General features: G+C 32.6%; 1 protein-coding gene across 1 annotated transcript; it reads left to right on the top strand.

Annotated features, from left to right (window-relative positions):
• Positions 1-14,316: 14,316 nt before the first annotated feature.
• On the top strand, positions 14,317-16,780 carry LOC131155826 (endoglucanase 24-like). The gene is made up of 4 exons (XM_058109270.1): positions 14,317-14,751; positions 15,106-15,405; positions 15,746-15,907; positions 16,133-16,780. Exons 1-4 carry the CDS (start codon positions 14,317-14,319, stop codon positions 16,778-16,780), a joined length of 1,545 nt encoding a protein of 514 aa, XP_057965253.1.
• The last annotated feature ends 879 nt before the right edge of the window (positions 16,781-17,659 follow it).

Raw genomic sequence — 17,659 nt, 5'->3', positions numbered from 1 at the left:
ATCTGTTTAATTTGATTGCGTTAGTAGGTTTACATTTTTGGAGAATTGATAAAATTTCAGTTTCATTTTGATAGTTTACTCTAGCTTCTCTCACTTGGTTTACTGTTTTCAAAATCGTAAAAGACCAAAAAGATTTTCAAACCCTATTTGACAACAACGAGAGTTCACTAAACTTACATAGATACTTTGATACTCAGTGGTCCCTGTGGAATACGATCTTGGACTCATCCTTGATACAACTTGACATTTCTGCACTTGGAAGCATAGCTCAGAACGAGTCAAGTTTTTGGCGCCATTGCTGGGGACTAATTGGTGTCATCGAAGTGTTTCTCAGATTTCAGAGGTGTTTTAGAGCTGTGAACGTCTTCACAGCCTGGGTGATATCTACTTCCTCTCCTTTGACCTGTTTGCTTTTATTGCGTTTATACTATGTTTGTATGACTAGTTGGGCTAGAGATAACACATTTAGACTAGTCAGGACAAACTCATCCATCTCATCATTGAGTGAACCCGTTTCACTTGAATCACTTGAATCACTATTTGATACACATAGCATCATGGCTGAGAATGAACCTCATGATATGGAGAACCCTAATAGGACACTTAGAGAATATTTGCAACCTGTTAGGACCAGTACCCCATCCTGCATTGTTCTACCTTTGAATGCAAATGCTTTTAATTTTAAACCTGGGATGATTCCATTATTACCTCATTTTCATGGCATTGAATCTGAAAACCCATATTTGCATATTAAAGAGTTTGAAGAAGTTTGTGCCACATTCATGGATAGAACATGCACTGAAGAGGTAATAAGACTGAAATTGTTTCCCTTTTCTTTAAAAGATAAGGCAAAAACCTGGTTTTATTCCTTAAGACCAAGATCCATTGGGACTTGGCAAGAAATGCAAACTGAGTTTTTAAAGAAATTTTTTCCCATACAAAGAATTAATGTTTTGAAAAAACAAATCATGAATTTTTGCCAAAATGATGTGGAAACATTTTATCAGTGTTGGGAACGTTTCAAAGACCTCTTAAATGCATGTCCTCACCATGGGTATGAGAATTGGAGGGCCATCAGTTTTTTCTATGAGGAGTTAAAACCAAAGATGAGGCAATTTGTGGAAACAATGTGTAATGGTGAGTTTTTCAATAAAGAGCCTGAAGAAGCTTCTGACTATTTTGATTATTTGGCTGAAAACGCCCAATCTTGGGTTGTCTCTGATGTGTATGATAGATCTGAAAAGCAAAAATGTATTAGTGGGGGTGGTAAGTATCAATTGGAAGAAGTTGATGATTTGAATGCTAGGCTTGCATTGATGTCCAAAAGGTTAGATTCCATTGAGCTTAAGGAGGTAAATGAAATGCATATTTTACCATCATCTTCTAAAAAATGCAGCATATGTGAGGATCCAGGGCATGTGACTGATGCATCTCCAACTATTCCTGCTCTTAAGGAAGTTTTGCTTGATCAGTCTAACCCAGTGTGTATGGTTTCTGAGATTTCTTATGAACCTTATTCTGATACTTACAATGCAGGTTGTAGAAGTCATTCAAATTTCAGTTGGACGAATGACCAAGTGGAGCCATCTCCCCAGGGACAAAGTCAATACATTTCTTATGTAGCATCTGGCCAAGACTCGGGACCCTCTTACTTTGCAAATCAGCCTCCTCCAATGCAAAGAAGGGAAATGGAAGATTCCATACAGCAGCTAACCGTTAGCTTGCAACAGTTCATGGCAAGCCAAAATGTATTCTACTCTCAAACTTCTCAAGTCATCAACGAGATAAGCACCGATTTGACTAGACTGAACACATTATTGAATGCTTTGGAGATAGATGAATCTAAATTTCAAGCCCAGCTAGATACTCAAGTGCAGATTGCAATCAGGGAACCGTTATCCTTTATTGAAGCAAATGTTAATGATTGCAATGCCGAAGCAAATCTCAGTAGTGGTAAGGTGACTGGTGCACTAGATGAAGAAGTTGAGCAGAATGGTGAGACTTTAACCTTCATGGAATCAGGTACAAATTTTAATGTTGATGCTTCTGAAGAACCAAAGGAAATTGTTCCAAAAACTTTTCCTCAAAGGCCGGTTCTTAAAGAAGTATATTTCCTGGAAACTATACTGGATAAGGATCCTTTCTTGTTAAACCAAGAAAGACAATTTGAAAATGTGTTGTCTGATATTATGGAAAGTATTGATTTATTCATAGATAACTTCTGTGTAGATAACAAAGTTGATGCATTATGGCGACTCAAATTTGGAGATTCGCTAGTTCAATTTATAAATCTGCACCCACTAGACGAAATTCCTCCCGAGCCTCCTCCAGACACACTGTGACGTTTTTCTTTCCTTTGTTTTCATTTTGTTTCATTGTGTCTTATTTTTAGTTTATTGATAGGTACAATTTCCTTTAGTTCAGTTTTCCTTTTCCATTATTTCTTCATCCAGGTACGCCCCACTTTTCCCGTGCACAGTTTTTCTATTTCCCCTATGCTTTCACATTGAGGACAATGTTCCATTTTAGTTGGGGGGTGAGCATTTGCATGAGACACTATGCACGTATACGTACTGGGTTTTATATTTAAAAAAAAATCATCAAAAATCAAAAAGAAGGAAAGAAAGAAAGGAAGAGAAGTAAGGAATTACATTGAATTATGCTATGCGTAACATTGACTTGTACCCTTCACATACCTGCATATAACCTAAGAACTACACACTTGAGTCATTTATGCGTAGTTTCTCTTTATATGATTTTATGACTCCATGAATAATTGATTGGTAGTACATTTGAATTAATTTGGTTATATAATTTTCTGTATTTACATGACATCTCACGAGGTTGAATACACACTCACATGATTCATTGCACTTAGGGTTTCCTGTGAGCATCGAGAGAACACCCGTGACGACTATGACACCTTGTGAGATATCCTTGAGCTATGTATCGTCCTTTTAAGTGTTAATATCAAATCAGAGTTCATGGAACTCAAATTTTTTTTTTTTTTCTGGATGATTCCTTGTACACTAGTCTTTGTTTTTGATTTGCTAGCCTAGAGGTGACTTCTAGTGGGGAGATAGAAACTTAGGTCTTGTAGCCTACTCAAGATATGAAAGCTGAGCCACCCCTAGAGATAGAATTAGTTCATAGACCACTATTTGAGCTCAATTCCCATTGATTGTTTGAAGATTACAAAAGAAGTGTTATGATTGTCCTAATTGATCAATAAAAGACAGAAAATGAAAAATGAGCAGAAGAAAGGAAAAGAAATAAAAATGCACGTGAAATGAAATGCTAATGTCTGTTCCACAGAAATATCATTAAAAAGTCAAGGATACAACACATGTTCTCTACGTACGAAGATTCTTCAACCAGTTAATGCCTCATATGTGTTCACGACAAGTTTGTGAATAAGTTGATCTAGGGTGGTCTCAGTTGGATGTGGTGAGTAGGTGAGAAGATGCTAGGGTGAAAGACCCGACACCTCATAGATGGGCTAGATCCCTTCCAGACTAGTCCACTCCGTACATTTACCGTTGTTCCTTTTATTATGTGGGATGTTTGATCGCAACACTCCTCCTCACATATAATGAGCGAACCCATTTCTTTCTTTTTGAGTATTTTTGAGGGTATACCGGTTAAGCCGAGTCAAAGCGACCGTTCTGTAGGTGTCCACTGGTATCTTAGGTGTATTGAGTCACACACACACACACCTCGAGAGTCTACCTATTTATACTCGAACTTATACGACTGCATTAACTCTGAATGTGCCACTGATTAACTTCATGTGAGTATACTGCATTTAAATGACATATAAATGATGAAACTTGCATGAGTGATGTGCTTTGGAGAATGTGCATCGAATATGAATGAGCATGTGTGAAATTCGGTTATATTCTTGTATGTGAAACGGTATGTTTGTGTCGCATGTGCATTGATTTCATGATCACTAGAATTTGAAGTTGTAGATATCACCCTAAGATTCATTCACGTCATTTGCTAGAGACTAGCAAAACGTTAGTTGGGGGGTGTCACTAATAAGTGATTATTAGTGATGAATTTTCAAAACCATCACTAATAGTGTAAAATAAGTTATTTTTATATTTTTTAAATAAAAAACTATTAGTGGTGGTTCTCTAAATAATCACTAATAACTGACTATTAGTAACAAATTTTCAAAACCGTCACTGATAGTGTTAAATAAAATATTTCTATATTTTTTAAATAAAAAAACTACTAGTGACTATTAGTGTTGAATTTTCAAAACCGTCACTAATAGCGTACTATTAGTGACGAATTTTCAAAACCGTAACTAATATTATTAAATAAGTTATTTTTATATTTTTTAAATAAAAAACTATTAATGACTGTTTAAAAAACCGTCACTACAAATAGACTATAGTGACGAATTCTCTAAACCATCGCTAATAGTGTTAAATAATTTATTTTTATTTATTAATATAATAATAGTAGCGGCGGTTACTTAATCGTCACTAATACCCCAAGATTCGTCGCTAATATTTTACCGAAATAATTTTTATGCGAAAAATGGTTTCCTGCGATAGTTTGAGTGGAAAAATTCGTTTTTAGTGACGAAAATATACTTTTAGTGACAAAATTGAATCCATCACTAAAAACTAGTTTTTTTGTAGCGTGAGTTTGAAATTTTCTTAATTAAACTAGTATTTAGATTTAAATTACAAAAATACTTATCATCCCAAGTAAGTTTTAATTAATGTGTTGAATACTCATATAAAATAGACGTCACTCACTTTTATAAGTACAACACTTGACTCTGATAAAAAAAAAAAATTAAAATACATAGTGTCGTCAGTAAAATCATTGGATCTATCTAATCTTAAATTTGAGATCTCAACTTTATTATATATAGAAATGTCATGAATTTGTCTTTCACTAAAATTTGAAGCCCATGGGCCCAGGGCCCATCATTTAATATTCTTCTAAGGTTGATGAAGTTAGGCATGATTACACGATGTTTTTAGCCAAATACAATTGTTTTAAGCCTACATCGTGTCTAGCAAGTAAAGCAACTAGGCTTCCAGGCTTGAGAATTGGACTATAAATTTAGTCCAAGAGGGGGGTGAATAGACTCTTTTCGCGTATTTGGGTTTTCTCTACAAAATTAAATAATTGGAAAAATTGCAAGCAATTAAATCACAATATATAAAGTAAATCAAGCACAAGACATAAAATAAAGAGTATAGGGAGAAAAATCTTAACACCGGTATTTTAACGTGGTTCGGCACCAAGCCTACGTCCACGCTTTAGCACCAAGTCAAAGATTCCACAATCCACTAAGAAACTTTTTCATCGGTGGAGAAGCCTTACAATTTGAGAACAAATCCTCACACTCAGGAACAAATCCCTACCCGCTCGCAAAGAGCCTTCGGCTCACCAAGAACCTTCAACAAATGGTTCACAAAGAACCTTTACAACAAGAAGATGATTTACACAATATGCTCCTTAAATGAGCTGATTGCAAATACAAAACAAATCTCACACTTAATCTCTCAAGTAATGATTCACACAAGATAGTAAGAGAGAATGAGCACTTGAAATGAATAACTAAATGCAAAGTGCTTAGGTTTTGTAATCAAAGATGTTTTTCACTAAGAATGATAAAAAACTTTACTAAACAAGTCTATGAACTTATATTTATAGCCAAAACCCTTACTAGCCATTATTTGACCGTTGGGAGCAATTTCCAAAAGAAACTAGCCGTTTTCTAGTTATTATTGCACTGTTCATGATGCGTCTCGTCGACTAGTGACCCCCACTTGTCGACTAGTGGCACCCTGCCAGCAATATTCGTAAACATTCCGCTTGGACTCGTTGACGAGTTGCACTCAAACGTCGACGAGTCAAGTGTTGACGAGTGCCTAGAATCAGAAAAAGTCATCAACATGAAAGTTGTGGTATTTTTCCTTAACTTTCCAGGGATGCAAAAATTGTCTTTTTTGAACTTTTTTAGTAAAAGTTATACTCCAAAAATCGAAGAGCGTTCAAAAAATTTGATAGGTGCATAATTGAGGTTTTAAACCCAATCAGGACCAAGTTTGTAAAAGATTGTAACACTAATATAATTTAAAACTTGTCCTTATGAAATTTATTTTAAATATAAGATATCTTATTTATGAAAACATATTTGAAAGCTCATTTTGATATCTCATATGCTAAGTATGTTCTTTATAAAAGTATACTTGACTTTCTTGAGGCTTTAGGACATAAAGCATGCTTATGACACAATCGGGAATAAGTGTGAAAATGTTTATGAAACCAAGATGTTGAAAACTTGTCCCTTTCGAAAATATATTTGAGTTTAGGATCTATTTAACAAACTCTTTGATTTAACTTCAAAAACCGTGAATGTTGAGTTTATGACTTAAGCGAGATCTTAAAAACTCATGTGTCCTAGTATGCATGTGTTTGTTCAACTCTTACTCAAAAATCGTGTATGAAATAAAACTGCAGGAGTTACAAAATAAACTACCTCAAATACACACCCTATTACATATAATACAACATTAAGCTTCCTTTGGTGTGCTTAAGTAATTCTGAGTGAGTGTCCTTTTGATCATTCCTTCTTGATGTCAACTTGGTTTGATCTTTACTTTCGATCAAATACTTCATGTGTTCGTCACATGAACCTATACTAAACATCATCTGCAAAGATGGAATGCACTAGGAACAACATATAGGTTAATATCATCAAAACATATAAATCATGATTATGTAGCCCCCAAGGATAACAATCTTCCCATTTTTGATGATATCTAACCTATTACTATTTTACTTAATTTTTGCATTTGTGTTTATACTTACTATAGCTTAACATGTAAAGATTAGTATACCTAGAACGACTAATGAGTTGTTATCATCAAAACATGACAATTGAGATCATGTAACCACCAAGTCTAACAATATATATATTATACTATACTATACTAAATTGTCCAAATTTAAGTAAATTTAAGTCTAATGCATAAAATATGTGTTCAATTTCAAGTCAAGATTATATATATTATACTAAATTTTTCCAAATTTAAATTTATTTAAACTCAACGCATAAAATTTGTGTTGAATTTCAAGCCAATATTTTGTTAAACAAAAGAGAAAAAAAATAAGAAATTTATTTTTTATTGTATTTTCTTGGTTTATGCTAAATATTATTAAAATAAAAATTTGTAAAATGTGATTATAATTAAAAAAATGTAAATGTTAATAAAATTCTATAGAATTTTTTTCATGCATTTGCCATATATTTTACACTTTTTTTTTTTGTTTACTTTGTTTGATAACCAAACATGTCTTCTATATTAAGTTTGTATTTTTTAGATATATTTTGAATTCCAAACTCGCCCTTATTATTTTCAAGTGCAAACTACAAGAAAAATCTCTTTTATTTTTCTTCTATTTTTGTTATTGTTTTTGCTCCCATTAAATAAAAAGAATTATTTTGAAAATAATGACTTAAATTGACACAATGTTATTCAACTTAAGTATGGATGTGAGAGTATCATAGTATATTTTTTGTTCTATTTTTGTTCAAAAAAATGAAAACCATATGATATTAAATCATTATTTTTATAATCGCAAAACTATCCTAGTAATAAATGCCCACATTTCTTTAGGACCCCAATCACCAAATTAAATGTATTTGACTACACAATTTTAAATTTAATTAAAACTCGTTCATATAAATTTAAGCTTACATGAATCAAATTTAAAATATTCAAATTATATTTTAACTCAATTCTAAAAATGTCAAATACAACATATTCAGTATGTCATCTCTTACATATGTTTATTTACAACGAGAATTTCACTTTGTTTTCTCTTGTGCTTATTTAAAATGAGAGTTTCACTTTCTTTATGGCGAAATATTTGATGAGTCCATAGAAAGCAGGCGAGTACACCGAGCTAGTGTACTTTTAACTCAAAATAATCCAATAAATATCAATTAAGTTAGCTACTAACAAATTTCTATCTCTATAAAACATGATTGACCTTCGCTATTCGCTCCTTTTATGATGACATTGCTCCTTTTATAAAACTGTGCCCTCGCAACTTGTTTTCGATTTATATTGAAATATATTTTTTAATCATTTGTAGATACATAGGCTTTTAGTATACTATTTTATCGATTTCAAAAAACAAGTTGACCTTTTGTGATAAAAAGAGGTTTTCAAAACCACTATGTCTTCCCATTAATATTTTTACAATCAAAATGAGCTGCTGTATATAATTAAGTTTAAAAAAGTAAATCAAAATTCTAACCTATCACCTAATTAAGTTTACAAAAGTAAATCAAGATCCTAACTAATTCCCTTAATTTAAGCTAATGTATTCTTAACATTTTGTAAGCTTTTTTTGTGGTTAATTTGAGTTGCACTTACTCCCCCTTTTTAAAAAAAAGGCAAAAGACATGGACCTTCTATAAGGTTTGGCAAAAAGATAGGTATCTCTCTTGATATCTCAAAAATTTCATTGATCTATCATGAGGTTTAAAAAGAAGTTTGTCATAAAGACACAATTCTCTCGGTAAAAAAAAAAAAGACTTGTCGTTTTACAAAATACAAAGGGAAGTTTATGATTTTTTGGCAAATCTTAAGGGATGTCCTTAGAATTCTTGAAACCTCAAGTAAATTCTTGAAAATTTTGAAATCTCATGAGAGGTCATAGAGTAGATTAGTGTGTTTTGCTTTTGAAAAAAATAGAGGAAGCAAAGATTAATCTTCTTGGAATAGGGTGCTTAAATTGTGAACCTAGCCTTTTTTTTTTTGCTAGAATTGCATTAATAGAGGATAAACTTAATTTACCAGGAACATGAAAAATAGGGTTTGTTATTACTCTTATCCATTATTCCATTTGCATGAGCAGTTTCATAACATTTTTTTTTCTTATTTGTTGTTCTATTTTCTATTGGAAAACTTGAAACATGCTAATTAATATTAGATATTTGTGCTTATAGTTTTTATTAAATTAGTTTTTTTCTAATTATGAAAAATATGCATGTCTGTTTTTAGACAATTTACTTCTTTGGGTTCCATTGCAAGTTAAAAATGCAATGGAAATTGTAGGTTCTCTAACGACCCCGACCCGCCACGTGGGCTTAGAGTGCTACTTTAGTGATGTATGTGTACCTAATACCTTATTCATCATATATAAAACACATATACGTAGCAGAAATAAAATATAAAATTTTCAAATTATATTACCAGAGTTCTATTTATGCACAAATATATCAATTTTCAAATAATTTCATACCATAAAACTAAATAAAAATAAAATTTCTATCTATACATTACCTACATAAAATTTTCACCACTAGTCCAGCTCCTCTAGTTTGCTAGACCTGATCTTTAGGATTTCATGAAAAGACAGTTTGTAAAATAGGGGTGAGACACAACTCAATAAGGGAAAGACTAAGTTAACTCAGTGTGTGGTCAACGTGCATTTAGTGTACAGAAAATAACCAATTTACTAAGTATATAAACACATTTATGAAATTATTCTTATTTTACACTTACACACCATTAGTCGAGGATAGGGAAGATTACCCGCTTATACAAGTAACTTCCCTTTATTCTAATACCATTATTGTTATTAGGATACTCACCTTTCTCAGCAAGCCCTCGAAGTTATCTTATTAATTATTCGTTTTCACATAAATTAACAGATATGCATATAAGACACTCTCTGTGACAAACACGCCATTTACTTTTCCCATGGCATGGGTTGTGCGGCCCGAAAACTGGATTAAGCCTGGGTGATTAGTCCAAACAAAGTAAAAAACAACATCCTCTATAAACATGTTTGCAGACATCCACAGTAAAGCTGCAGGTCTGACACCCTTATTTCAACCTCACGCAGGCAGTCGGCTGGGACCCTCTACACTTCTATTCAGAACATTGTGGGTGCATATGGTCTAACTAGCAACGGTATCGTGCTCACAATACACTGGTCCCCAGGGTTCCTAAAGCATATCATGCAATTTAGATGGTAGAAAGCATCATTTAAAACATCAATTCACATATATTTCCTATTATTTCAAAAACTTGACCCCCAGCCACAAATACAATTTGGCTCACAGCCGTTTAAACAAAACCCCGACCCTCGACCATCAAATCAAAGTCTTGCATTATTACAGTTCTAGTATTTTTCACAACAATTCCAGTATTTCACAATCAATTCAGTATTTCAAAATCTAAGATCCAGATATACAATAATTCATACCAATTAAATCATCTACCACACGATTTTCCACATTTTAACATATCCATATAAACAAACAAGCTTTCCACCGTTCATTTTATTCAAAAATACCATACCATATATCCTAAGTTTGTAAAATTCATTTTGAACTGTTGGTTTTCAAAATAACCTTTAAATTCTTAAATAAATAAATATATAACAATTTAATCAGTTCATATTTAATAAAATTTTGACTTAACTTAATTCCCCTTACCCGATTCCTAAAAAGTACGCTAACACCCCGGCCTACGCCCCACGGCGTTCAAAATCCCTGAAACCCTGAAATTCAAATTTAACCACATTATTCATCACAATTTCTAGATTAACTTTCTCTAAAATTTCTCTAGGTTCTAAATTTCCTAAATAGCCTAATAAAACTTAAATTATTAAACTTACCCCCGATTTAAGATTGGTGCCCTGGAGCTACAATTCGAAAATCCGCTCAACTAGATTGTAGAGAATCTCCCCACGAGTCTCCTGACAACTTCCGTTCGTTAATTGAACTTATGGTTTAAGAAAATTTGAGGTAAGTTTGAGCATTGACCTTATCCCAAGAGATATACCTACGCCGCTCTCACAACAAATCTGTTCCAGTTGAAGTATCGGTGGTGGAGAATGAAGTCCAATGGTATTTTCGGATTTTCGATCGACCGAATATTGGAGGCGAGATTGAGGAGAGTGGGAGAAATGAGACGAGGAGTGAACGGAGTTGCGTTGCCTCTTCTTTCTTCCTTTCTCAGGAAGTTAATTCCTTCCTAAAGCCTGGAAGGTTATATATATATATATAAAGTATTTTATTATAATATTATATTATATTATTTAATAATTAATTAATTATTTTAATTTTTAATTTTTTTTATAATAATTTTTAATTAATTAATTATTTTTAGGATATATATATTTATATTCTATTTTTTTTAAAAAAAAAATAAACGACCTTTAGTATTTATATGTGGTTCTTATAATATTAGAAAAATTTGAGACCCCTTAATTTGAATTTGTACGAATTTTCAATAGAACTCACATTATTTTTAATTTTTTTTCCTAATCAAATAGTCGCATGAAGTGTGATGTCATGTTTACATTATGGATGGGTATTCAAAGATTTAGTTCATTTTTTTGAGAGCTTTTTCAAAGTGAAGAAACCTAATAATAGGGTACTTTATCTAAACTCTGAACAAAAATCATAATAACTTGTCATTAACTTCTTTTAATTGTTATATGTAAAGCAACAATTTTTGTTATTATTTTTGGTTTGTACATAGTCAATTTTAGTTTCTTTTCCTATTTAAAATACATCTTAAATACAATTTTTTTTGTTAGTTGCTTACTTTGATGGGTTTTTTTTTTTTTTTGCTTAATGTTAACTACATCTTTGAAATGACTGCTATTGAATAATACAAGAAAGGCGATAAAATATTTCAAGTATATGCACAATATAAAATGAAGGCTCTAGGGTTAACAAATAAAGTCATGAATTTGAATACACTATCCAATGAATAAATAGATAAAAAATAAAAATTAATATAATACTTTGAGATAGTATCATTAACAATATTTCACAAAAACAGTTGAAGGTTGTAAATTACACAATGGCCTCTTGAAGTATAGCATTTTCATTGTTTATATTTTTAAAATTCTTTTGCCCTCTAGATCGTTAACTTTTTTTTAATAACATTATACTGAGGCAATCAACACTCAAATCCCCATACTCTGGCAGTAGTGAATATTAGTTTTCTATTCTTAAATATGTTGTTCGAGAGATGTTGGGCTTTCTAAACTTGTTTAACGCATGTGTTGAAAACTATACTAAATTTTTTTTTATAAATTGGAGGTCCCTATAATGGATCTAAGTTGATCTCACATTTTTCAATATTTAAACGTAAAACCTACAACATAAAAATCTTGGAATTATCCCACATTAGTAAAGAGTAATAAAATATGATTGAATACCAAAATTGCACCATTATATATATATATGCGATACAAGAAATATTCAGCTTCAAATATTACTAATAAAAAAATTTAGAGACTTTTCATCTTCCAAACTTATTAATAATTTTTCAGTTATATGTTTGTATTAATTTGTTGTAAGTACATGATTATTAAAATCTAATTAGCAATACAATTAATGTAGTCGTTGGGGATAGTTTATGAATTTATATAAGAAATGGATTAATCATAAAAATTATAAAATTTTTAGACAAGTCAAAATTGGTACCTAACAACCCCTTGTTGATTATGTTAGTGCTTTTATTTTTTGATATCTTGTAAAACCCTAATCTTTGTTCCTAGTAGTTACAAATTTAAACTTTTATACCTCTTAATAAAAATCATAATAGTCAAAACCTGAGAAATTCTTATTGAACATTTCAAGGTTGGATCTTGATAAGGGTGAAAAAATAATATGAAGATGAAAATAGTACCCACTATATATATGGGTCTCCAATTGACGGGAAAAAAAATGGACCTTTTATAATACAGAGCACATGACTCGAATTTCGAGAAAGATATAAAAATAAGTATGAGATAGGCTTCCGCATACCCCACACTAAAAATTTAATTAGTGTGACACTTTATTGAACAAAAGAAAAAAAGAAAAACTCTTGCTAAAATTCCAATTTTATCTCTTCCTATTTATGTATAGTACTATTAAATTAAAAGGGAATTCCCTTTGATAAAAAAACAAAAAATAGAAAGAGAATTCTCATTTTCTAAAATTATGTAACAACTAACAACCTAGTAACAACTCGCCTCATTAAGTAGACATTATTATAAAATAAAAATAGTTATAAATAAATTACAAAAATTATTTTATAATTTAACATAATTAACGGAGTTATTTGTAAAACAAAAGATTATTTTATTTAGAGAAGAGGCATGAACGGAAATCAATAAACTAATTAAGTGAAAAAAATTATTTCAAAGGAAAAGTAATTATGGAGAGTCACAAATTTTGTTAAATATCCATGGTGTTGGTACCTATTTTTTAAGTACTAATTAGACACGAGACTGATTGATAATAAATATCTATCTCTAGGGAATGATTTGATCACATCATTTTTCTCTATTTTTTTAGTAGCAAAATATCTTTTAATTTAAATAGTAATAATAATGTCTACATTAAAATTTTTATTATTTAATACAAATTGTATATTTTATTAAACAATAAGATAACATATAAATACTTTACTCAATTGGCCTTATAATTTTTTATTTTTTAAAATTTTAAAATACAAATTGTATATTTTATTAAAAATAAAACAAAAAAATCTTACTAGCTAACTAACCCTAATTTTTTTCCAAGGCTTTTGCCCCATTTTACTAAAGGTTGTTTTGATCAAGAATTTTGTTATGAAAAAAGAAAAAAATAAAATAAAACTTTCTTCAATTGTATATTTTTCTATAGTAAATACTATCAAAATGAAAATTTGTTCTAACATGTTTAGAAGTTTAAAAAATCAAGTGTAAAATCAATTTTTTTTTATTAATTTAATTTTTTTTATTTTATCTATAACTTGACCTTGATAATTAGACATGAAAAAATAAATTTTATTTTATTTTTTGATAAATATTTAGATAAAATTTAAAATCTTCAAATCAGAAATATGGTATTAATAATAACTCATCAAAGTGACGTAGGGTTCAGTTCACACCATTAGACCTCTTGCCTATAGGGGTTGAAGTCTGACATTATATCATCGGTGAATTTGAAGATATTAAATTTGAAATCACCATTTGTCGCAAGTCTTCTTCTTTCTTTTAAATTTTAATGAGGCAAGTCATGCTTCTCTTGTTTGGTCTCGCAGAACAACGGTGCGGCATGTGCTCTCTCCCTCTCTCCTATTTTAGCTAGCTACTGAGGGGAAATATTTGATACTGGCCTCAACGAACTCCATCATCCTCGGAGAATTTTCTTTTCTTTTCTTTCCTTTCCACTTTTGGTTTGGGCTTCGTAGTCCTTATAAGAACACTCACCCTTCTAGCCATTTTCACCCTTCTGAGCCTCTCTCTCTCTCTCTCTCTCTCTCTATAACAATGGAGCTTTCTTTTCTTCCTCTTCTTGCACTTTCTCTCCTTATTTTCCTTGTTCCCAAACTGCCCAGATCCCAATCTGCAGGGAACAGCACTACTCATGACTACGTCGACGCATTATCGAAATCCATTTTGTTCTTCGAGGGGCAGCGGTCGGGGTTCCTGCCGGCGGAGCACCGGATGGCGTGGCGGGGCAACTCGGGGATCGCCGACGGCGAGGATCGCGGCTTTGACCTTATCGGTGGCTACTACGACGCCGGCGACAACGTCAAGTTTGGGTTCCCGATGGCGTTCACGATCACAATGCTGGCGTGGAGCGTGGTGGAGTTCGGAGACTTGATGCCGCCGGCGGAGCTCCGGAACGCTCTTGCCGCCGTCCGGTGGGGCACTGATTACCTTCTGAAGGCGGTGGCTCAGCCCAATAGGATCTTCGTGCAGGTGAAGTTAGATACTAACCATATAGTTAATAATTTTAAAATATACTTTTTCAAATGGAAGTTTCACATGTAATTAAGTGAAGTTTTTGTCGAATGCGTATGACCTCATGCATGCATGGTGCGTGTCTAGGTCATATTATGTATGTGATTGCCTTAATTAATTAATTCTGCTAGCTCCTTAAATTATAGCTGCATGTGTTTTATTTGCCATTAAATTTATAGTATGTCTAAGTGTTCTGAAAGTATTATTTTATATTTGTATAAAAATGATTAATCTTAATTTTGATTCGTATTTTCCGACCACACCCCCAGTTGAAATCTTACAATATATTAATGTTGTGTGTGTAATTTGCAGGTGGGGGACCCACGGCAAGACCACGGGTGTTGGGAAAGGCCGGAGGACATGAACACCGCCAGGACCGTGTACTCCGTGACGGCACCTAAGCCGGCTTCAGACATCGCCGGAGAGATGGCGGCGGCCCTAGCTGCTTCTTCCATGGCATTCCGATCATCCAACGCCAGTTACTCGGACACGCTGCTGAAGAATGCCATCAGAGTGTTCCAATATGCAGACACCTACCGAGGAAGATACACTGATGATATTGAAGTTAAAAGCGGTGCCTGCCCCTTTTACTGTTCCATTTCCGGATATCAGGCGAGTTCATATATATAAAATATGTTAATTTAATATTATAATAAATAATATGAGTTAATTTTTTTAAAAAATTATCAATTTCTTGTATACGTTAACAAATATGGGTTAAAATTTTAAAAACAGCACTTACTTGATTATTTACTAATTTTCTCTTTAGTATTTCAAAAATATGAATTAAAATTTTTTTAAAACAATATTTATAAATTAAATAAGTAACCCGGCCCATTGGGTATCCAATCTAAAACTTGTTTAATTCGTTAAATAAATGAGATTATAAATGAGCTAGGCGCTAAAATGTGTTTGGGGGTATTTAATAAATTTTCTTTATATATGTGTATAGGATGAGTTGATGTGGGGAGCAGCATGGCTAAGGAGAGCAACGCACAACGATTCCTACCTTAATTATGTGTTGAAAAATGGCCAAACATTTGGAGCTTACTATAATATTTTCGAATTTGGGTGGGATAACAAGCATGCAGGCGTCAAAATTCTTCTCTCCAAGGTAATTAATTTATTAATCTCAACAATTAATTAATATTTTTCAAGGATTAATTAATTAAAAACTAATCAAAAAAACAATTGTAAAAAATAATATATCCTAATACGTTTTAAAAATTAATTTATAGTCTAGAAAAAATGACGGTTAAAATATTCATTTTTGATTCCCATGGATTCTCACAAAAATATGATATTTTATTTTAATATTTATATTATATATTCATTACAGGAATTTTTGGAAAATGGAACGAATTCTCTACAGCCCTTCAAGGAATTATCAGACAGCTTCATGTGCTTTCTCATGCCGGAGGCACCCTCCCCTTACCACATAGGCTACACACGTGGAGGCCTCATGCACAAGTACGGCTGCTGCAACATGCAGACCGTCACCACCCTCTCCTTCCTCCTCCTCGTCTACGCCCACTACCTCGAACAGGCGGCTCCGCCGTGCTCCGCGCAGCCTGGCCGCGTCACCTGCGGCAACGCCACCTTCGGCCCCTCCGCGCTCCGCCGCCTCGCTCAAAGCCAGATCGACTACATCCTGGGGGACAACCCGAAGAATATGTCCTACGTGGTGGGCTACGGCCCCATATATCCGCGACTCATCCACCACCGTGGCTCATCCCTGCCGTCCATCCAGGACCATAACAGGACCATGGGGTGCAGAGACGGTGACGTGTATTTTAGATCAGCCAATCCCAACCCGAATGTGCTGGTGGGGGCCGCCGTGGGTGGGCCCGGGTGGGACGACGGCTACGTGGATGACCGGTGGAACCCAGGGCAATCGGAGCCGACCACCTACTATAATGCGCCGCTAGTGGGCGCACTTGCCTACTTTGCGGCTTCTGCCACTGTAAATAAAAGTGTTTCTTGTTAACATAGTTCAGCATTTCGGTAAAATAAATATTGGTCCGTTCTTTTTTTTTATGCCGGTGTCCAGCATCTACTAGATTACTGGGATGCAACATAGTCAAGACTAATTCCATTCACACAAAATCCACCCCAAGCCCTGAAGGTAAATCGAGATTTGCCCAAAAATATTGGTCCGTACTTGTTCATATGATATAGAACCACTTAATATATTTCTTTAGCATTCTATTTTAGCCTTTATGTAACATTTATAACTAACTGTACATCATTCAATTATATCTCTTTTGTAATATATATTTATATTTTTTTTCATCTATCAAAAGTATAAATTGCCACGTGTCCATATATAATATATTGTTTATTTAGAAAATTCAAAATAATTTTCATTTACATTTTTCATCAATCATATTTCAAAAAATTAATAATAAATTATTTATTTATGTAAAAAATCAATTGAACAGACAATAATAGACAAAATGTAATAAAAACTTAAATGAACTTTTCTAATTTAGTTGCATGAATTTAAACTCCAAAGCTGAAATTTGAAAACACAAATATCTTGCTTTGTTCGTGAAATAGATACATTTTGATTCCAATTCCATAGTTTGATTTTGCATAAATGAGTGTGGAATTGCATTCAAACTAAAATATCACCTAACCAAGCATTAAAAATTAAGGAATCAAAAAATGGATTTGTATAACTACTATTTGTTACTAAATAAATGTAGTAATCACACTCTAACATCCATTCGATTCTTATTTTGATTATATTTTTTCTTTGATTTCTTTTTTACTCCAATCAACTCGATTTTCAAACCATATAGAGGAATATTTTTCATTGCAATTGAATGATGAAATATTAATCACCTATTCGTAACAATAGATT

The sequence above is a fragment of the Malania oleifera genome, chromosome 5 (genome assembly GCF_029873635.1).
Source record: "Malania oleifera isolate guangnan ecotype guangnan chromosome 5, ASM2987363v1, whole genome shotgun sequence".
NCBI classification, from domain to species: domain Eukaryota; kingdom Viridiplantae; phylum Streptophyta; class Magnoliopsida; order Santalales; family Ximeniaceae; genus Malania; species Malania oleifera.
This window is presented reverse-complemented; position numbering and strand designations above follow the sequence as displayed.